This window comes from Balearica regulorum, chromosome 2 (assembly GCF_011004875.1).
Source record: "Balearica regulorum gibbericeps isolate bBalReg1 chromosome 2, bBalReg1.pri, whole genome shotgun sequence".
Lineage (NCBI taxonomy): Eukaryota > Metazoa > Chordata > Aves > Gruiformes > Gruidae > Balearica > Balearica regulorum.
This window is the reverse complement of record NC_046185.1, coordinates 56471759-56494685: the sequence shown is the minus strand read 5'-3', so window position 1 is coordinate 56494685 and position 22927 is coordinate 56471759. Positions and strand designations below refer to the sequence as shown.

At 41.5% G+C, this 22927-nt stretch overlaps 1 protein-coding gene and 1 long non-coding RNA gene across 2 annotated transcripts; one reads left to right on the top strand and one right to left on the bottom strand.

The window, feature by feature from the left end:
- Positions 1 to 19: 19 nt before the first annotated feature.
- On the top strand, positions 20 to 5677 carry LOC142600401 (uncharacterized). Its single transcript, XR_012833872.1, has 2 exons — positions 20 to 782; positions 1868 to 5677. It is a non-coding gene; the product is annotated as an uncharacterized LOC142600401 (long non-coding RNA).
- A 311-nt stretch (positions 5678 to 5988) lies between these two features.
- On the bottom strand, positions 5989 to 22899 carry NDUFV2 (NADH:ubiquinone oxidoreductase core subunit V2). The gene is made up of 8 exons (XM_075744471.1): positions 22741 to 22899; positions 20680 to 20745; positions 12476 to 12538; positions 12251 to 12367; positions 10462 to 10630; positions 7962 to 8071; positions 7007 to 7083; positions 5989 to 6144 (listed from the first exon to the last, which is right to left on the bottom strand). The coding sequence occupies exons 1-8, from the start codon at positions 22780 to 22782 to the stop codon at positions 6051 to 6053; spliced, it is 738 nt and encodes a 245-aa protein (XP_075600586.1). The 5' UTR covers positions 22783 to 22899; the 3' UTR covers positions 5989 to 6050.
- Positions 22900 to 22927: the final 28 nt, after the last annotated feature.

Here is a 22927-nt window from a genome sequence, read left to right as displayed (position 1 = left end):
ATTGGCCGCGCCCCGCCCACGTGGCCCTCACACGGGGCACGGGACGCGGGCGGGCAGGCGCTGCCGCGAACGTTACACCGCTCGGGCGGCCGTTGGGGAGGGAAAGGTGACGGGGCAACGTCAACGCACCGCTCCGCTCCCCGGCCCGAGGGAGACGGGTACGGACGCCCGCCTCACCGCCGCCGGACTCCTCACTGTGAGGGCGGAGCGGCTCTTCCCCCCACTAGCACGGAGAGCGACAGGGAATAACGGGCTCGCAGGGTGCCAGGGAATGGGGTGGCGACGGGAGGACGCGAGCAGTGCGCACGCGCCGCGGCAGCCGCGCTCTTCTTGGCCGCGGCCACTGGAACTTTCTGGAAATGGCGGCGGCCTGGCTGCGGTGCACCTGATGGCGGGACAGGAACGGGGCGAGGGGATGAGAGCTTTCCAGTCCCCGCGGGATGGGAGCCGACCTAGAGCCAGCAGCGCGAACCACCCCATATCCCTGCTGCTGCCGCCGCGTCCGTAGCGGCCGCTCCCTCCCCGGGGAGGGGTTTTCCGGCGGCGATGGCGCAGTGAGTTTTAACAACCGGCGCAGTGCGCGTGCGCAGTGGGTGCAGCCCGGTGGCGGCAGGGCATCCAAATGAGGCGGGCGCGGCGGGGTACGGGTACCAGCCGGCGAGGAGGGATCGCTGACCCCGCCGGATAGGGGCCGCCTCACACGGGGGTTGCGAGGGATGCTGTGTACCGGTAGGCTGCAGTTAAAGGGCCCGCAGCTTTTTGGGACAGTCCCCTGGACGCAGGTGCGTGTGGCGCGGTGCCGGAGGGCCTGGGCGGGGGGCGTTCGCCTTCAGGGCACCCGCGTAGAGAGGCTGTGGGAGGAGGAGCCCGCTGTGCTGGCCCGCTCGGTGCTTCCTCCCCGCGCCTCGCTTAGACAGAGTCCATACCCACCTCCCCATCTGCACCCGGCCGTCGCTCCCTCCCAGCGCCTCATATACCGGTGGGCGCAGGCAAGGAGCTGCAGGGCTTTCTGTGGGGGGCGAGCGGCCCCAGCCCCGCAGGCGGGCACGGCCTGCCCTTTGACGCTTGGGCCTGCTTCCAGTTTTCAAAAGGACACCCCCCCCCCTTTTTTTTTAGGTTGTCTTGCTTGTGCTAATAAGCTAGGCGTCATGTAAGTACATCAAAAGGGGTTACAGAAGTAGACTGACGTTAGTCCTAGTTGCAACTGTAAAAGGAGTCGTTCATCTGCACTTGTGAAAGGTTTTGCATCTGCTTATTAAAATAGTATTCTGTGGTAAGACTTAAAGAATCTGTCTGGTTCTGTACTCATGGGTTCTCAAATAATACTCTCCAGATTGCTTCTGGAACATGCTAAAGAGATGTGGGCTGACAGGTGTGGTATTTTGAGAAGGCAGCTAAACAAAGCCTTTGCATTTGATGTAGTCTTTCTTAATTGCCATGCTCAGCCTGCTGCTGGATTAATCTGTTACTGTGTAGAAAGCAAGAATTCCTTAATATTTACTATGGAAATCAGAAACATGAATTTTTCAGAGTTAAAAGATTATTTTGATTAAGACCATCTAATTGCATGGAATTCCCCTGTATTCTGATCTCCACCCCTCGTGTTCCAGCGTGGGTAGAGAATGGCATCACAAATCTCAAAACATTCCTATGCTGCTCAGCATCTTACTGTTTAGTCAGTTTTGCTTTCAAAATCTTATTGTGCAAATGCTGGTACAGATCATTTGTGTTGTAAAGCATCTGCCTTCATCTTCATTTGATTGTGTTAGTGTACTGTGAGTACTGTCAGCTGACCAGGAGCAGGTTTGGCGGCATCATGACCACATAACAAAGGGAGTTGCATTCATTTCATACTCTTCCATGTCAGATTGATGACAGAGGCCATTGCTTAAGGTGGCAAGCTGATTGAACAGTCACCAGGCTACTGACTGCCAGTGCTAAGAACTATTTCCCAAGGCAGAATATTTTTTCTTTTCACAGTTCTATATAGGGATGATACTGATGATTCACCTTCTAAAAACTGATGGGCTACAGGTGTAGCGTAGCAGCGTAATACTGTAGTCTGATCCTTGTGCATCAGCACTGGGAGCATGCAGTGCCAGGATTTCAGCGTGTGTTGGTAGGTGTTCACAACCAGCAGCTGAGATCATGGGGAGGGAGTCTCATGAGCAACACCTGCAGCAGATGTTAAGGTTCTGTAATGATACCTATCAGTAACTAAAAAAATACAGTTCCTAAAGCCTTTTATAAGAACTACTGTTTGGACTAACACAAAGCATCAGTCAGCTAATTGCTACCTCTGCATTAGTTTATTCCCCTTGTCTCCACAAGCCCATCCTTTTTACATAGCACAGCTGCAAAATGCCTTTGTAGCTACATTGTGTTGGCACACATAGTACTTCCCTTATCTGCCCTCCCTAGCAAAACGTCTTGCGTTATCAGCTGTGTGAACTACCGGTCTTAATCAAGACCAACACACACAGCATCTGGTTGAACTGTGTCATTGCTGAATTCAATCTAGTAATTGAATGACTGAAATCTCAGACTGCAGTACAAAAATCTAAAAATAAGAACTTAATCTGAAGAGCTTGCAAAACGTCATGCTGGTGAAAGTGCAGGCGCTAGCCTCGGGTAGGTAACTGGCAGGGCAGCCAGTGAGCCCAGCAAACGTACAGCACAGATGAAACTGAATTTCATCGCTGCTTCCTGTTTCAGGACAGAACCCAGTTCCAGGTGATGCTTTTCTAGCAGGGTGTGGAAGTCATGGAAATCCTTTCCATTATCCAATATCGAACACATCATTTGGTATCTAGTAGAGTTTCCTATTACTCCAAACTTTCTTCCATCTTTACCAAAGGAAAGAACAACTACTACCCACTCAGTCCAGTGTATTTTTTGTGTTTACTGTTTCCATGTTCTAAATCTCATTTCCTTTCCTAAGACTGTACCTATTTTTCTTAAAATCTTCTATAGGTAGTCTTTTTTACCCTTCCCAGTTAAAAGGCTTTCTTCCACTTTTTTTCTTCCATTTTTACATTTGGAGAATTAATATAGCATGTGAATTCTTTCATTTTTCCCCCTCATTCAAGGAGAAGGGCAAACACCACCACCAAAAATACAGGAAACAGTTCTGTTACTGCTGTGTTAACCAGTTCAAGGAATGTATTTGGCTGCTACCATAGTTAACTCATTTTTCATTTAACTCACCGCCCAGTACTCACACAGTCCAAGATACTAACCAGTAGATTGACACTGAAGAATTAAAAGTGTTTAATTATTTGACAAGTTACTGTCAGCTGCCCAGAGTTACTATTAGTAACCCTCTGCTGTTGAATATTGAGAATAATGGAAATTATGTCCTGTTGTATTTGTACCTAAAGCATTCACTACTACTATTAGAAGCAGGCACAGGGTATTATCTGCAGCTATTCAAGAACAGAGAAGAGAACTTGGATACATTAATTCTTATTCTAGAATTCTTCCATTATAACCTTGTTAATCTTCATCACAATCCTGCATAAGTTATCATTGTGAAAATCATTTTATATATTGTGAACATCTACATGTAGCACATACTGTAGAATCTGTATCTCTAGTTGAGATGTTTGAAGTTTGAAATGTTCAAATTTCAACAAAAACTGAAATAATGCAAGATGTGAATTTTTTCTTTGGTCATTTATATAAAGACAATGATTGCCAAACTTTTTTCATGTAGAAGCCAGGGCCATAAAGCCTCATATAATTGATGAATGAAGTAGATAAATAACTGTTATTCTTCTCTTTTACTTATTTCTCTTAAAATATTTCACAGTCCTACAGCTGCACTACAATATTCAATTTAAACAGTGGTGTATTGGATTTGTACCACACAGTAAGGATAATGTAAATTATCCTCTTCTAGTCAGGTGAGTGGCAGACATGTTGCATCAAAATGACTGACATACTTGTCTGATCACTAACATGATCTCCAACAAATGGTAAACTGTTGAGGTTCATGTTCTGCTTGTGAGACAGACATCAAGATTTGCATGTACAGATGGAATGAGTGGGGAGAAAAGTGGGAGAAGGCAACAAATTCTCCTGTCCAGCTTTACCAATGTGAGGAGCGTGGAATTCTACAGCTTCAGTTTTCTATACTTGAGAGTTAAGCTTGACCGGTTTAAAACTGTTTCCCTTCAACACAATTATGCAATCTCATTGGTTTCAGTTACATACAAAACTATGAATAATTAGCACACAATAGTGCTGCAACACATGCAAAATCATTTATATTCAATATGTGCTTTAAAAATAGCTGCCTGCTTTCATACTAGGTTAGAATAAAGTAATCGTATGTGAACTAGCATACAGCTTGCTTGTTAACAGTTGAGCAAAGAGCTTAGTTACAGACTGGTATATTAAAATAAGCCTGTCTTTGCATCAAAATGTAATATGCCATCTATCTCATGTCTCCAGAGAAGTGACACGTAATGCCAGATGCTGGCCTGCTACAAGGCATGCAGCTATTGCAAACACTGGAGTGACCCTTCAGGAGAGCATTCAGTAGCTTTAAGTTACCAATAATATTTCAATCCATGTAGTGTTTCCTCATAGGCATGGTATTTTGTGTCACTTATATACAAGATTTTTGTCATGCTTATTGGGTAACTACTTCACTCATGACTTGTATTTATTTATAATTGAATTTACTTTTCCATTTGTATGCAATTCAGTTATTTCATTTTATAAATTTAGTAATGCAGAAGCAATGGCAAGTTTTACATACAAATGATACACATAGGTATTTTGCTCTCAGAACTACCAACAGTAACGCTTTGTTTAACAATACATCAAGAAACTTCAGAGCTTACTGAAATAAAGGTGGGACATGAATAGACTATATGAGATAATCATGATGCAGGGAAAGCTGTAGATACAAAATTTGACTCTGAAGAGGAAGAACAGTTTAGGGAAGTACTGCTAATCAGAATATCAAAACAAACTAAATATAGTACAGAATAAAATATAAATACAATTAAGCTCCATGTATCACATTACTTGTAATAATGTTTCACAGTAGATTTTAGAAAAGAGACACCATATGGTCTCAAGTGACTGACAAGTTCACATTTCCTAATTTACATTGAAATGTGTATGTATGTATCTATATAAAGCATTTGCCAGATTTTACAGGCATATGAATTAAGTATCAATATGCAGTCAATTTTTTAAAAAAATCTTCAATTTTTTTTTAATATTGGGAGAAATACCTCAATTTCACACAGATTAGTTCTTAGAAGTAGCTGATAGGCAGCAGTAAGGTCAAAGAAGGATCTGTGAATCAAATAACTAGTTTCATATATTACACTTAATGTATTGAACTGTTCTGGTATATTTGTCTTCCCCCAACTGCATACCTTGGCTGTATCGAATAAAGTTCTACAGGAAGTAGTTTCTTGTTGCTGTTCATTCTTTTAGTTGAGTACTACTGGCATTTACTGGTATTTGGGTTTTTTTCTTGTAACATGATAAACATTTTTTTTTTCACATTTGTCCTGGTCACTGAATAGTTGGTAAGAAGAATTAAACTCAAGAACCACTTCTTACTGAACCTACCAGATTTTCTACACAACATAGTTTGGATCACCTTTCCTGTTTGTTTGTTTTTAAATTGCAATTAAAAGTAAGATGTAATGAAGTTTTGTCAGACCATCTCCTTTCAGTCTGTTTCCTTGTGCATTTCCCAGACTTGTAATTTAGTTTTGTTGCTTCTTTAAAGAACCTTAGAAAAAGTTGAAAGAATTTTCAATGACAGAGCAAAAGATGCAACTTTCATCTCTTCAGTGATCATAAGTGGACTCTTTCAGTGAGTCACTTCAGTCTACAGAACCACTTTTCTTATAATCTAAAATTATGATTACGCTTCACAGTAGTTAAAACCACAGTAAGTTAGATATTCTAATTGCTGTTGCTGTCTTCATTTATTAAAAATTACTAGCACATACATCATTTTACTGAGATTAAAGTTACTTTATTACTTTCAGACAGTTCATCTTATATTACAAAAATCCTTAGAGGTCAGCTCGAACTCCAAAACCTGGTCCTTTGGGTGGTTCAGTCAGAGAAGTAAGGCCGCCAGCTGGCTCACAAGAAAAACGTCCACTCCTGAAAAATGAAAGCAGTTTTATTCATTACTGGTATTATTGTTATAACCTCACATACTGTTTAATCAGTGGATAGAAGATAGTTACAAATCTGACTTAAGGCTGAAACCACTTCTTTTTCATTCCTTCTGTTCATCTTTCAGAAGTGTGCGGTGCTACTCTTAAATCAAAAGGATTACAAATTCAGGTATGGACAAATAGTTTCGTAACTAAAATGCAAAATAGGAAGACTAGTTTATTTATTTATAGGTTGGCCAGACAAAAGTGATGCTGATCCCAGTAAAACCAAAGGCAGTATCCAAGCGTATCACTCATTTTTGTTAAAGATGCTGCCTGTGTTTGGAAACTAACTCTTTCAAGATTATTGTTCTTGTGTTAAAAAAAAGAATTATAAAAACAGGAGTAGGTCACACACCCAAGTCAAATTAATTCCTTCAGACACACAAACATACATGTAGTTGGGCTAACAAAGAACAATGGGAAATAATGGATAAGAAAAGTTCAGAAATTACTGTTTCACAAACTTGCAGTCTTTCTGGTTTTTGTCAGAAATAAAAACCCAACAATCAACAGGCATTTGTTGATTTACATGACCTAGACAAAAGAATCCAACAGGTGACATCATTCCCCAATTAGGTATTAACCCAAATGAAAACTGACACTTTCACATTTCATGCTCTTCTAGTCAGTCATCAAGAACATCAAAATTCCCTTCTCAGTTCTTTTTGGCTTTGAATATATAGAAAGGCACTGAATGCATTCCATTCTGTTCAGTAAATTAATTAATGCTTTTTAGATGTAGGTTGTGAACTTAAAGGATCAGCCTTCAAGTAGTTGGCCATTATTATGCAAATATAGCATACCTTGGGCCAGGTTTGGGAACTTTGCCAGCCTTTAGCTCATCAATTATGTCTTCAATATCTTTGGGTGTCAAATCTTCCTGTAAAAAAAAAAATCATTAGCAAAACAAAAGGAGTCAGCAGTTGTGCTATTTGCAGCACTCAAAATTCATCAGATTAGTAGCTCTCTTAGGGTGATCCTAGCATCGGTAATTTTGATCCTGTCCATTAACACACATACTAGTTTAAAGAAGTAGGAAAATTAAAAAGCTTGCTGTCATTTTAATGTTAAAGTTTTTGTTTTACATACAGTTGCAGAAATTATGTTAAAACTAAATGCTCACACAAGTCACCTATAACATGGGTTTGTGCTTTCAGCTTCCTTGGTGTATTAGTGAGCTGGATTGTCTGCCTACCCACATGCCATTGCACGTACTGCAAAATGGTGTCAGCTGTGACAAAAAAATTGTGGGTAGAGTTCATGAGAACAGTTCTTAAAAATGCATCAGAATGTGGTAACAAAATAGTTTATAAATTTTTTTTAAAGCTGGATTCAGTCAATACATTAAGTCTGTTGGTCTGATGGCATCCAAGTGAGCCATAATTCAGAAATCTAAAAGTTAAAAAAGAGCATTAAACCAGTCCATACTTTCCAACAGACTGCTTTAAAAGCACTTTTAAAAGCTTATCAGATACTTATTTAAATATTCCAGGTTTATGGGCAGACCACTATCACAAAAATGCATCACCCCACTTGTCTAAAGAAAGTAACTGAAAGGAAAAATAAACAGATACATTGTGATACAAACAAAGTATTCCTGGAAGAGGCCAAGAAACTAAAAGATGCTCTAGGTTGTAAGTTGACCCTGCCAATAGGAATTTAAACTAACCAATCAAAAACTTCAGAGTCTGAAACAAGTGAAACTACAGGTAACCCAGCAAAGAAATTTAATCTTTTAAAAAGGAATGTAATACTTACATAGTAATTGTCGTTTATTTGTACCATGGGTGCGTTCACACAAGCACCTAAACATTCCACTTCTATCAGCGTGAAGAGTTTATCAGGTGTTGTTTCCCCAACTTTTATACCTAAACCAATAAAGAATATTAATGTCAGCAATGGATAGTGAACTTAGTATGAGTCTAAGTACTCCGTAGTCTTCTCATTTACATGTATTTTGGCCTTAAAAACATTTGCATAGTTAAATCCTCTTAAATGAGTCCAAAATGTTTCTGTTAAACAAAAGATTCTAATAAACTGTGAAGTCAGTCTTCGGATACATTTTTGAAACCTCATTTACAAGTTTGCAGGTATGATTTATTGAAAAATAACCATGAAATGACATTCTAAGAAACAGAATGGCTCTACTTGGGAACACTTTTAGTAATCAATACAATAGAATAGAAAAATAGGGAAAACAGCTTTCGCATGCTGGTATGAAATGAGTTAATACACAGTGTTGAGCACTGAATTCTCAAATTAAGCAAGATCCAAGCATTAACACTGTTAGCTACAAATTCATAAACAACTGCCAAGTTTATACGCAAAGGCTTATTTCTTGAACAACTCTGTACGTGTACTTAGCTTCCATGACACATCACTGTTCTAGTGATACAGATACAGACCTTCCCCAGGGGCAGGTTAGCCAAAACAACATCTCAAGAGTCTGATCTCTACAAAGTACTCCATGGAAGGAAGAATGCTGAAAAGCAATCTTCCTCCGCAGTTTTTAGAAGGGGGGGGGGGGCCTAATAAAAGTCTAAGGCAGGCCTGTGTCTCAGCACGAGCTACACAATCATCCTTAATGCTTTGATTTCTCAAGCTAAGCATTTCAGTTAAGATTAAGCTATCTTTGCAGTAATAAACTAAGGCAAATTTCATCCAAATATGCCTTTTCCAGACAACAGAATATATGAAATGCAAGATAATAAGCAGCTGTTCTGCAGCTCTTGTTACAGTGGTTCTTAGGAAATGTTAGCACAGCTTGCAACTTCATAGAAGGGGAAGAGTTATTAGTTGCTGTCTTACACCCTCTTCTCTCCATAACCACCCATCAAGGATGAAAAAACCCAAGCCACGCAGAAAACCCACAAGTTCTCCTTACATCTCACGATGCAGCACTCTCAATTGACTTTTTCCACAGAGAATTCAGAAGTTACGATAACATCATGTTTGCCATCTAGAGGGACCCTGACAGGCTAGAAAGGTGGGCCCACGCGAACCTCATGAAGTTCAACAAGACCAAGTGCAAGGTCCTACACCATGGGTCAGGGCAATCCCAAGCACAACTACAGGCTGGGCAATGAGTGGATTGAAAGCAGCCCTGAGGAAAAGGACTTGGGGGTGTTGGTGGATGAGAAGCTCAACATAAGCCGACAATACACGCTTACAGCACAGAAAGTCAACAATGTCCTGGCTTTCAAAAGAAGCATGACCAGCAGGTCGAGGGAGGCGATTCTGCCCCTCTACTCCACTCTCCTGAGACCCCACCTGGAGCACTGCATCCAGCTCTGGAGTACCCAGCACAGGAAAGACATGGACCTGCTCGAGCGAGCCCAGAGGAGGGCCATGATCAGAGGGGTGGAGCACCTTTCCTATGAGGACAGGCTGAGGGAGTTGGGGTTGTTCAGCCTGGAGAAGAGAAGGCTCCAGGGAAACCTTATAGCAGCCTCCCAGTACCTGAAGGCGGCCTACAGGAAAGCTGGAAAAGGGCCTGGAGCAATAGGACAAGGAGTGCTGGCTTTAAACTAGAAGAGGGTAGATTTAGATTAGATATTAGAAAGAAATTCCTCACTGTGAGGGTGGTGAGGCACTGGGAAAGGTTGCCCAGAGAGGTTGTGGATGCCCCCTCCCTGGAAGTGTTCAAGGCCAGGTTGGATGGGGCTTTGGGCAACCTGGTCTAGTGGAGGGTGTCCCTGCCCATGGCAGGGGGGTTGGAACTAGGTGATCTTTGAGGTCTGTTCCAACCCAAACCATTCTATGATTCTATGAATCTATCACCTTACTTCAGTAAAAAAAAAAAACAAAAAAACAAACAAAAAAACCCACAAAACACCAAAACCCCACACCTCACAAACAACTTTCATATAGCATATACCTTAAAAATCTTATTTGGCATACAAAAAAGTGCTATAACATTCAGAGTCCTCTCCTGTACAAGAGATAAGGCTTACTTTCTCAGTCCAAGGGGCATACTAGAATAATGCATTTGCTGGCAAATTGCCTTTAAAAGAACTTTAAGGCCAGTAAATGGCACTCCAGACAATGGCATTTTCTGCTATACTGTACTGAAATCTTTAAAAATAAAGAATAAAAGCCAAATCTGAAATCTGAAGTGTTCAGTGCCCATTCTCCAATGATTTCACTCCGTATTTTTAATACTATTGCTCTGTCCCCACCATATGAAAAATTTTACTTCAGTACCATTAAATAGAGGTAAAATAAATTACAAAAAGCGTATTACAAATTTGTGTCATACCAAGTTTCTTCTTAATGGCTTCTAAAATACTATCAGAGTCTCGCAGCATGCAAGGCGTGGTAGTGCAGACCTGAATATGGTATTTCCCAACAGGTTTGCGATTATACATTGTATAGAAGGTTGCTACTTCATATACTCTCATGGGAGGCATTTCTAAAATTTCAGCAACCTGTAACAATGGGAAAACAGACACTATATTGAATTCTCACAGGGCATCAGTAAAGGCATTTAACAAACCATTTCAGTAGAGTCACCTGTCCTCTGTGTGCAGTAAGAGATAAATAAGGGGGAGGGGATGGGTGTCAAAACACAACTGTATTCAAATGCCAAGAAAAGACACCTGAGTTACTGTGACTGGAGTCACCCTGCTCAAGCACAAACTCCATTAAGCCATGGATTAGCGCAGCAAGGAGCTCAATTCAATTCCCTGCCAGCATCTAGCATCGTACACAAGCAGATGCGAGGAGCCAGCTGGGTTCTGGCTTTCATTGGCAGCGCCATACTGCACTTCTGTTCTTTTCCTGTGTGAATCAACGAACTTGCACACATCTGCCCACACTAACCCACATAAACCTTTTGGTACGGGAATACGTAGGTACTACGCTCACCTAATTGAGGTACAGCAGGTCTGTCTCGGGTTCTGTGACACACCAGGGCTGGCCTTAGAAACACCACAGCTACATCTGCAGATTGGCGTCACAGCTAATAAATTGGGAGTGAAGCACGATCTCCATGGAGCCAGTTCTAGTGCAAGTATCCCTGACCTCATTAACCTGGAACCCTGGCAAACTGCTCAGGTTGAAAACTGGCTCTGTTTTCAAAACTAACTGTTTTATGTTTCCAGTCTCTATAGCAGGCAGATAACAAGCCACAGGAAGTATTTGTTCACTTAAAAACCTTAAGATCATTTTAAACATAGTATCAATCCAAAACTTAGAGTAAATAAACAAAAATACTTTTCCCATTCAGTATTAATGGAAATTTGAGGCTTTATGCTATACTGTAGAAACAGTAGCAGATGAAGTTTGCCCTTCTTTAAACGTGCACTGAACTCCTTTGTAATTTCTGTAACACTCACAATCCTCACTTAACATATCTTGATTGAATTTAAAACTTTTCAGTTTAAAACTGATGATATGCCAGACTGTAACACAAAATATGATAGGTTTATTCATATGAATATAAACCAGACTTTTTTATTTCTTGGTATTTGATTACTGTCATGCAACCTATCACTCTGGAGCAGTGTAGTTGCTTGCTTGCTTATTTTGAAACAATTTTAATTCTGGGCACTTGCTGTGAGACGTTATAAAACACTCATGACACATACTACACTAACACTGCTTTGCAGAAGTCTTTACAGGCCTAGAGATTAAGCACAATCCTGTCAGTGCGTGTAGTGCCACTAATCCAAGAAAAGAAAAACCCCACCATCATCATTCTTTTTCTTTCCCCAAAATCAACTGCGAACAAAATCTTTCAAGTTTCTGTTCCTACTTCCAGGATGATTCTGGGAAAAGAGCCTATCTAAATAGGGCTCATGTAATTTTTTATTTGTTCTGTCTGTAGTTTCTAGCAATGGGCTGACATTGTGTACACAACAGAGCCCTGAATTTTCTGCATTAGTTTTCCCTTTTTAAAAATGTAGTCTCATAGGGAATTCTTACAATTCTTTGCCACTTGTAAAATCCCACATTAGTATGCTTTGATAAATAAATGCTAATATTCTACTAAGATATTTAAAGAAAACAGTAAAATTATGCTTGAAATATAATTAAGTACTAAATACCTTGTTCATAGCTGATATGGGCAACCACCCATGCTGTCTTTGGGCCAAATCTAGCACTGCCATAACAGCTGCAGACTTGTGTCCCCCTGGGTAGCTGTTTACGATTGCTTCTATTCGCTTTTTAAAGGGAAAGAGGGGAAAAAATAAATCAGAACTGTATTCAACTTAAAAAATAAGTCAGAATAAAGACAAAGTCTGTGTATTTAACTTTTTTTGTTTGCATACCTTTTGGTTTTCAGCTGTGAACTCAAATGGTGTATCTGGATTATTTTCAGGACTATCTCTGTGCTTCAGGAAAAGAAAAAGAAAACATGTAAAAACAGGGTTGTCAGGAAATTATTCAGGACAGATTTACTGTTGTAAAATATCTTTTCATTAGACAGTTATAGTTGAGTTGCTTGAATAAAATGGATATATTCCAGATAAAAAATTCATAGTAATAATAAATGATTAAATATCTCTGGGAAAGTTATAAAAAATATTGATAGTTATTTCATCACTCTTAAAAACAATGATTTATTCCTGTTATTTCCCATTCAGAAAATTATTACTTGAGGAATATGGTGGTGTTATCAAAACAGTGATGATAACAACAGTGTTGTTATCAACACTGCTAATACAGTTTGGCAAATAGGTTCAAACTCATCACAGATAGTCCTCTGGTTAATACCTTAATAAATAACAAGGGACTTAAAAGACAGCCCATTTTTTCTTTTCCCATGAGATATTAACTATAAAAACTTTAAAGTTCATCAAGAAGCTTGCTATATAACTAAAATGTTTGAACAAACACAATTAACCTATTTTAACATTCTTTTGTAGTGGAAGTCAACATTTTAATTTTAGATACAATTCTCAATCAGAATGGAAGAAGCAGAATTTTGTATTAATATTTCAAAGACAAGATATTCTATCATATTATTTTTAAGGTGGCCTTCTAGGGAAACTTCGAATTGAAATTAGTTCTTCTATTTTCCAAATTTGCATTTTCTGAAGTCTTGAAGAAAGTGAGACTTTCCTATAATAAAATCTTAGTTCTGACAAAAAGGCTTATCACCAGAAAAACTTCCTGCACAAAATTTTCCGTTATCTCTAAGCAGGTCATTATGGTGTCCTTGAAATACTCATAGCTAAATTCCATTCTAAACTTTATACAGTTATCAATTTGAGAAAGTTTCGGGGAAAATGCAATCTATACTTGATGTTAGAAGTAATCCACAACCAGCTAACAATAAAAGCTTGAAAAATATATTTAGGGGAAAAAACCCCACTCCACTGACTTTCACTTTGATTGTTTTCTCAAGTAACCTAGGGTGATTTTGCAGTTTCCACACTGCGTTCTTATTAAGCAGCAAAAGATTTAATGAAAAAAATCTTAACAGTGCACGATACTTATACACTGATTGTCATCAGTGCAGAACTTAAAATATGTACGGTCCATAGCTATTTCCAGATTTAGAAGTTTTAATATGGAAATATCAAAAGGCCAAATACTTAACTTCCAATTACATCTGTTGGTCTAGCAAGAGATTCCCTTTGCTTGTCCTGTCCAAATCCTGGGGCTGACAGTACTACTGCCACCATCAATTTGAGAGCGTGTACCCCTACCATAGTTTCAAGTCAAATATAAAACTATAGCCAATATATACTTCTCCACCAAGGATGACTTTCCCCTAATAACAGGAATTACAGAAAGATAACTGATTCCCTTTGAACACACTAAGACTTTATTAAGTATTAATTTATTGCTTATTGTGTGGTCTACAACATAAAACAGCTTTTAGGAACACAGTTGCCACTATTTTAGACTGACCCTTCCAGATAAAGGATTTGACTACTCATACGTGGCATTGGTGAGGGGTTTCTACCAATTTCAATGGAAGTTCTCAAAAAGAGGCTGATGGAGGAAAAAATAAATTGGAAATACTGTGTAACTTTTAATTTTTTTTTCCCCTTACAAACCTGTTCTACGTCTTAGCTGCACAGATCAAATCCATGATTCATGGCAAGTATTTCCATAATTTAAAATTTCCTTCTCTAATCTGCATGCCTCTTTTATTTCAGGCTGCTATTTTGCCTTCCATAGCTATTTGATACTTACAATGGTACTTGATCTCAATTTCTTTTGCAAATAAGTGTATTTGATTTATTAAAATCTCCCTCTTTGTCTAGAACAGCTGTTCTTTTCAGTGTACCATCTCTAAACTGATATCCTTAAATGCTCTACATGTGAAGAGGAATGATAAAGACTTTGTATCTGAAGCTACAGTTTGCCACACAGTTGTGCACAGCAAGGCTCCATGATACATTGTACAAGTTACAACATAGATGAATACTAAATAAGATCACATCACCTTGTTTTGTTTTCCATTTTCCTAAATGGGCTTCATCTAATTCTGTTGTGTGGCGAGTTTGATAGCTTTCATGGAGAGCTCACAGAGTTCTAGGTCTACTGAGCTGTTAGGAATTTGTCAATCACATGTTCCCTAGTCTTCCATTTGTCGTGACAATGCACCACGTATCTGAGACATGAGTTGATTTGCTCCTAAGTGATATAGGTGCATTCTGCCCTTTTTTTTTTTTTTCAGGATACAGAATCACAGATTGGTAGGGGTTGGAAGGGACCTCTGGAGATCAGCTAGTCCAACTCCCCTACCAGAGCAGGATCATCTAGAGCAGGTTGCACAGGATTACGATTCTGCAGAACAAGATCAGAATTAAGGACACAGTACTGGAAGGAATACTATGTTAAATCAGAGTGGTTGAGGTTGGAAGGGACCTCTGGAGGTCATCTGGACCAATCCCTCTGCTCAAGCAGGGCCACCTAGAGCTGGTTGCCCAGGACCGTGTCCAGATGGTTGCTTATGAATATCTCCAGGGGCAGAGACTCTATAACCTCTCAGGGCAACCTGTGCCAATACTCAGTCACCCTCACAGTAAAAAAATGTTTCCTGATGTTCTCTGAGGCCATTCACTCTAGTCCTGTCACGGGCACCACTAAAATGAGCCTGGCTCCATCCTCTCTGCATGCTCCCTTCAGGTATTTATAGACATTGGTAAGATCCCCTCTCCCCCAGCCTTCTCTTCTTTAACAGTCCCAGCTCTCTCAGCCTTTCCTCATCTAAGAAATGCTCATAAAAAGAAACCAATACATTAAGGCTTCCTCCATACACAAACAACTATGTACCAACTACAGCGATTTGTTGAAAAGCTAGGTCAAACTATCCACACTTTTCATCCCAATTCCGTTCCCATGATCCCCAATTTCCTGAAGTCTTATACAATGTTTTCATTCCATGTGTAGCTTGACAGTATCATGTTTGTATCGCAGCATTCAGCCTAACCTGTTTAAAGCATGAACAACTGCCCTGTGAAGGCCTGCCCAAGCCACATTCTCCTCACAGATGACAATACTCTCCCATGGAAGGTATTAAGGCTGCTGAATATTCATCTCACATTCTTTTTGCTACACCAACCTGGGACATTTTATTATTCTTTTTCAATGATCTAGTCATCTTTCTTGACAGAATTATTAAAGAGAGAAAGAAACATAACTATTGTAAATAAAGTATCTTTGAAACCAGGCCTTCCCTAGCTGTAAGAAATACAATAGATTTGGAGCAGCTCTCTTTACTACTGGCAAACAATCTACCTAGTTTTAAACTTGACACACTCTTTCTGGAAGCGTGATCTAGGTGCCTCTGATGGCACCAGACTGAGTTTACTGGTTGAGAAAGTCTCTTCTTGGCTTTTTCAGAATAAAAAAGTTTCAGTAGAAGTTTTCTTATTTCTGTATGTTTCTGGTAACACGCAAGGAGAAAATTTGCACGAAGAAAGTTTGCAAAGGGATACAAGGGCATGCCTTGGCTGGAGCACCACTCCTATGAGGACAGGCTGAGAGAGTTGGGATTGTTTGGCCTGGAGAAAAGAACACTCTGGGGAGACATAATTGCAGCCTTCCAGTACCTGAAGGGTCTATCAGGGAGTGTAGTGACAGGACAAGGGGTAATGGGTTTCAGCTGAAGGAGGGTTTAGATGTTAGAAAGAAATTCTTTATTAAAACCGTTCTATGATAGAGTGGTTTGGGCTGGAAGGGACCTCAAAGACCATCTCATTCCAACTCCCTGCCACGGGCAGGGATACCCTCCATTAGACCCAGTTGCCCAAAGCCCCATCCAACCTAGCCTTGAATATTCCCAGGGAGGGGGCATCATCCACAGCTTCTCTGGGCAACCTGTTCCAGTGCCTCACCACCCTCACAGTAAAGAATTTCTTTCTAACATCTAATCTAAATCGACCCTCCTTCAGCTTAAACCCATCACCCCTTGTTCTGTCACTACACTCCCTGATAAACAATCCCTCACCAGCTTTCCTGCAGGCCCCTTCAGGTACTGGAAGGCTGCTATAAGGTCTCCCCAGAGCCTTCTCTTCTCCAGGCTGAACAACCCCAACTCTCTCAGCCTGTCCTCATAGGAGAGGTGCTCCAGCCCTCCAGTCAGCTTCGTGGCCCTCCTCTGGACTCGCTCCAACAGCTCCATGTCTCTCCTGTACTGGGGCCCCCAGAGCTGGATGCAGTACTCCAGGTGGGGTCTCACAAGAGCGGAGTAGAGGGGCAGGACCACCTCCCTCGACCTGCTGGTCACCCCTCTTTTGATGCAGCCCAAGACACAGTTGGCTTTCTGGGCTGCAAGCGCACACTGCCGGCTCATGTTGAGCTTCTCATCAATCAACACCCCCAAGTCCTTCGCCTCAGGGCTGCTCTCAATCCATTCCTCGCCCGGCCTATAGTCGTGCTTGGGATTGTGCTGACCCATGTGCAGGACCTTGCACTTGGCCTTGTTGAACTTCATGAGGTTCGCACGGGCCCACCTCTCAAGCCTGTCAGGGTCCCTCTGGATGGCATCCCTTCCCTCCAGCGTGTCGACCACACCACACAGCTTGGTGTCGTCGGCAAACTTGCTGAGGGTGCACTCGATCCCACTGTCCATGTTGCCAACAAAGATGTTGACCAGTGCCGGTCCCAGTACCGACCCCTGAGGGATGCCAGTCATCACTGTTCTCCACTTGGACACTGAGCCGTTGACCACAACTCTTTGAGTGCGACCATCCAGCCAATTCCTTATCCACCGAGTGGTCCATCCATCGAATCCATGTCTCTCCAATTTAGAGACAAGGATGTCGTGCGGGACAGTGTCAAATGCCTTGCACAAGTCCAGGTAGATGACGTCAATTGCCCTTGCCTTATCCACCAGCACTGTAACCCCATCATAGGAGGCCACCAAGTTCGTCAGGCACGATTTGCCCCAGTGAAGCCGTGTTGGCTGTCACCAATCACCTCCTTATCTTCCATGTGCCTGAGCATAGTCTCCAGGAGGGTCTGCTCCATAATCTTGCCAGGCACATAGGTGAGACTGACCGGCCTGTAGTTCCCTGGGTCTTCCTTTTTACCCTTCTTAAAAAAGGGGGTTATGTTCCCCCTCTTCCAGTCGGCGGGAGCTTCACTGGACTGCCAGGACTTCTCAAATATGATGGCGAGCAGCCTGGCCACTTCATCCGCCAGTTCCCTCAAGACCCACAGATGCAACTCATCAGGTCCCATGGACTTGTGCACCTTCAGGTTCCTTAGATATTCTCGAACCTGATCTTCTCCTACAGTGGGTGGTTCTTCATTCTCCCAATCCCTGCCTTCTGTGACCTGGGCAGTGTGGCTCGAGCATTTGCAATGCTTGATTGCATAGAATCATAGATTCTATGCAAATCAGCACTGCCTTTTAATACTAGATTTAAGATGACCAGATGCCCTGCCAGCATGTCCCCTGCTGTCACAGAACAAACATACTGTATACGTTTCCCTTCCTCACATATAGATTTCCTGTATGAAAAGTGCAACAAAAACCACTAATATGCTCTGCAAAACAAAACCAAGACACTCGTGTCTATTGGGTGTGGCTGAGATGGAGTTAATTGTCCCCACAGCAGCCCTCATGGTGCTGTGTATTGGTAGCTAGCAAGGTGTTGGTAACACACCAGCGTTTTGGCTACTACTGAGCAGTGCCAGCACACATCAAGGCTGTCTCTCCAACATTTCCTTCCCCCCACTCAGCAGCAGGCTGGGGGTGGGCAAGATCTTGGGAGGGGACACAGCCAGGACAGCTGACCCAAACTGACCAAAGGGATATTTCCATACCATATGATGTCTGCTCAGCAATAAGAAACTGAGAGATAGGGGGAGGAACAGAGCAGGGGCATTTTTTTTTTTTTAATCAATGTTTGTCTTCCAGAGTAAGGAGTACACATACTGAAGCCCTGCTTCCCAGGAAGTGGCCGGACATCGCCTGCTGATGGGAAGTAGAGAATAATCTTTTGGTTTTTGCTTTGCTTCCGTGCGCGGCTTTTTGCTTTAGCTACATTAAACTGCCTTTATCTTGACCCAAGAGTTTGGGGTTGTTTTTCCATCTTATTTTCTCCCCTCCCTGCCTTGCTGAGGAGGGGAGTGGTAGAGCGGCTTGGTGGATGCTTGGCATCCAGCCGAGGGTAAACCACCACAATGTGTAAACTGACATACAAAGAGGACCACAACAGCAAGAGTTGTTACTCCCAACTAAGCCTACTATTCCTCCACTAGCAGTTGTTAGCAACCTTTGACACTTCATCTACTTGTAATATTCCAGAAAACTAAGACCTTAATGTTGTTTTCCCCCTATGGAAACCTGGGGGAAAAAGTCCCATTTTCTGACTGTATACAAACACTTAGTGTTGATTAAAACAATGCCTTCAGCTCAACTCAGCAGAAGAGTTTCCCTTGACATTTGCTGTATTAAATAACATCTGAAATATGTTCTGAAGGGTTCTAGTTGTAGTTAGGGTAAACAATTACATGCACACTCAATGACATCCAATCATTTTCTTCCCATAGCCTTTTACTTCATAGAAGAACAAATATTACCCTATTTTAAAAAAACACCCCCATCTCCCCCCCCAAAACCAACAACAAAGAAACAACCATACAACAAAGTCCCACACAATTTCCTATGCTCTGCTAGCAAAAATTCCATTGTGGAATAAAAAATAAAAGGAGTTAATTATGCTATTAAATAAGATAGCTGGGTATCACAAGTAGCTAACTAAAAGACATTTTTTCTTTTCTACTTCTCTTTCTCTATTTTCAGGCTCCTCCCTCCAGCAAATAATTTAAGTTACTAAATTTTGAAAAAAAACCTGGAGAATTTACAAAGCTATCTAGCTCCATATGCCAGACACCAACATCCATTACAGTGCAAAAGACACCTTTTGCCTGTCTTCACCTTCCCCAAACTACACTTGAAGTTTCCTAAGTTGTCAGCCTACACTGTTTTCCTCTATTCCTTGAATACCAGCTCTCACTCCATAAATCATCAAACACTGCTCAGGTTTCTGGAAAAGCATACAAAGCATGTACTGTACCCTCATTAACTTCATCTTAGGAGAAAAGCTGTAGAAACAGCTGCAGGAAGGCAACAACAACAAAAAGATATGTCCAAAAATGCTGAGCACCTGCTTTCAACAAAGTGGTCAATTCTCTAGTAAAGTGCTGATTGCTACCAAATGTTGGAAAAATGCCAAATTATTCAGCTGTTGAACTGCAGACTAGATAAAGCTCTGAATGGACTAGCATGGGGCAGAATACACCTCTCAGAGATGCTTCAAGTTGTCTTCAGAGGTAGACAGACAACACATCTGCTTTACACATTTAAATTTGAGGGTTTGGGGTTTTTTTTTTCCAATCACAATTACTATTTATACATATTATGATAATGCCTAATGGCCTCGATTATGAATCATTATGCAATGTGCTATATGACATATAATAGGAACAAGAACTGCACTTTTCAACTGCTAGTGAACAGGGCTAGACCTGGAACTAAGAGTAATTCTATGCTAAATTTTAGAAATCAAGAGATTGTGCCTGCAAAACATTTCATGATCTTAAATTACAAACTCAATTAACTTCAATAAAAAAAGAAACAAGAATTGTTTTATAACGAAATAAGTTTAAACAAAGTCTCATCATCATTACTATTACTAAATAAGAGTTTTCATTATATAAGAAACACAAGGCCAAAAACTAAAATAAAACCTTTTGATACTCCATCATCACTCTAATAAAAAGTTCTACTGAAAAAACCACTTTGTAAATTCCAGCAGGCTTCTATAGCAAGTTCACCATCCCTGGAGGTATTCAAAAAGCGTGTAGACATGGCACTTCGGGACATGGTCTAGTAGACATGGTGGTGTTGGGTTGACAGTTGGACTTGATGATCCTAGAGGTCTTTTCCAACCTTAAAGATTCTATGATTCTGCCCATTAGAACCTTTTAGGTAGATTAAAAAAGCATATACCAGACTCTTTTTACACATCCCCCCCTTCCAGTAAGGTAGAAAATTACTTACCACAAATAAGGCTCCTCCACTGGAATTGCACACTGCTGTTCTATGTAAGTATCGAATTTGTCTTATCTACAAACAAAATAAGGTACATAGTATTAATAGTTAATAATTTACATAACTGCTAGAGAATAGTTTCAGAACAGGCTTGAAATTCTAATGTCATCACTAATAATTTGAGTCAAGAGAAGAATTTTAAGGGCTTTCGTGTACTATTAGGAGAGCACATCTCAACTCACCTTGGCCATTTCAGACAACGTAGAAGTTAAAGGATTTAACTTCAAAAATATAATTGCCACAGCTTAATCTAACTGCCTTAATACAAATTCTCATCAAATATTTTATGAAAAATTTTCCAATTTATTACTTTATAGCATGCCCTTTAAAAAGTTTGCAGAAACTACCCTTACTGAGGTTCTTCTCTAGTAAGCATTTACGTGCTGCTTCAGTTTTTACCTAACTGAACAGTGAGATCAGGCATAAGAGAAGAACCTGAAATATCAACAGGACACAAGACTCATATGCAAGTTGTGTTCAGCTATTCTCTGTAGTCTCAGTCTGGATTCATCATACCAAAACAGATCAAGATTGCTAGATTGTGGCCAGTATTACTAAAATCACTTGATTATATTATCTTGTCATAAGAAAACATTCTATAAAAAGTGATTTTATATTATTATTTTTTGTATTGAACTCTAGACAAATTTTGAGAGTTCTTACAACATCCCTCCCCTTAACTACCTAATTTCTGTTACTGTATAAAATTTGTCGGATTTCAAGCGGATCAGCATCAAACTAGCAAAAATACAGGCATGAGGTCAGATCTGAAATCCAAGCCTAAGTAGCAGGGAACTACAGTCCCTGCTCTTCTGCAAGAGCAACCTAATCAGCTTAATCTTTTCAGCAGCAGATCATGTGGTTTCACCTGCAGTGTAGTTTCATACAATGGCTGCAGTCTCTCCCTGTCATATGATCAGTCCTTCCAGGAAGCACAGGATTTACTATGCAGTTGTGTGTATTATGTACTGTGGACCCATTTCCTCTTTACTCTCCGCTTCTGGCTCATCTGAAAGCAGCAGCCAGGAAAGCAATTCACCTCCTGCCATTTTGATTCAGAAGCTAAAATGAACTCTGGGATACATGAATAATTCTGTGGACTGCAGATCATTCCTGAGTGCCACCTTTCCCAGGAGTCTGTTGTCTTTATCAACTGGCTTGAAGCACATCAAATGAACTGCACTGGCATGCCAATTTGAGTGTCCTCTGGAACCAAACAGCATGTAAAAATTCAGGCAAAACCACTAAAAAGTCCAAGTAGAGCATGCAAATACAACTGAAATTCTGCAGACAATGCTGAAAGGAGCATACAGATGATGATTTGATGCTCTGATATAAATCCTACTAAATGCTAAGTAAATATAGCACATAGGCAGTTTTGGCTCTGAAGGGACCACCACCACATGGTAAGCTTCAGGTTTCTAACTGCAAAAGGCAGTCTCCTACAAAAAGCACTTCAGATGAAACCCCTTTATTCTATCCAAAGGTATCGTACTGTTTCCAAGAATCAAAACCTGTAAATTTCACACTTTAAAAAGAAATAGGACTAGACCTCATTTTTTGCACTGGCCTAAAAAATTTCAGTTAGTGTGAAAAACAAACTAAGGGGCTTCCTTCCAACGGTTAGCCTTACATCTGTGGGCAAGTCAGAAACATTCTTTTCACTTGGGAAGCTTCCCAATAACCTACAACAAGCACCAAGCAGTTACTGCTGGAGCCTTTTTCACTCGATGCAGGCAGTGCAACTCTAGAGCTAGTCAGGTAACTCCGGCAGGCCCTGAGGGCGAAGGAGACACCCGGCAGCGACGCCCTTCCACCACCTGCACCAGGCCTTTCTTCCCCGAGGCCGTGCCCCACCGCGGGCCCACTCCGAGTGCTGCACCAGCCTCTCACTCCTCTCCCCGCCGCGGCCTCCCGCCTCAGCGGCGGCCTCGGCCCTCCTCCAACCCAGCGGGCGCCCTGCCCCGGCCGGCAGGGACCGACGTGCCACCGCAACAGCTTTCTCCTTACCGAGCGTGCGGCCGCGGCCCGCAGGGGAGCGCAGAGGAACATGGCGCCGACGGCAGAAGCAACGACCCCCCCACACCCCTCCCTTCCCTCTCCTTGAGGCCTACGCTCGCCCTCCGCGCAGCGGCAAGGAGACCGGCCCCGCGCATGCGCCGGCGACGCCTAGCTGCGCGCGCGCGCGCGCCCGCCC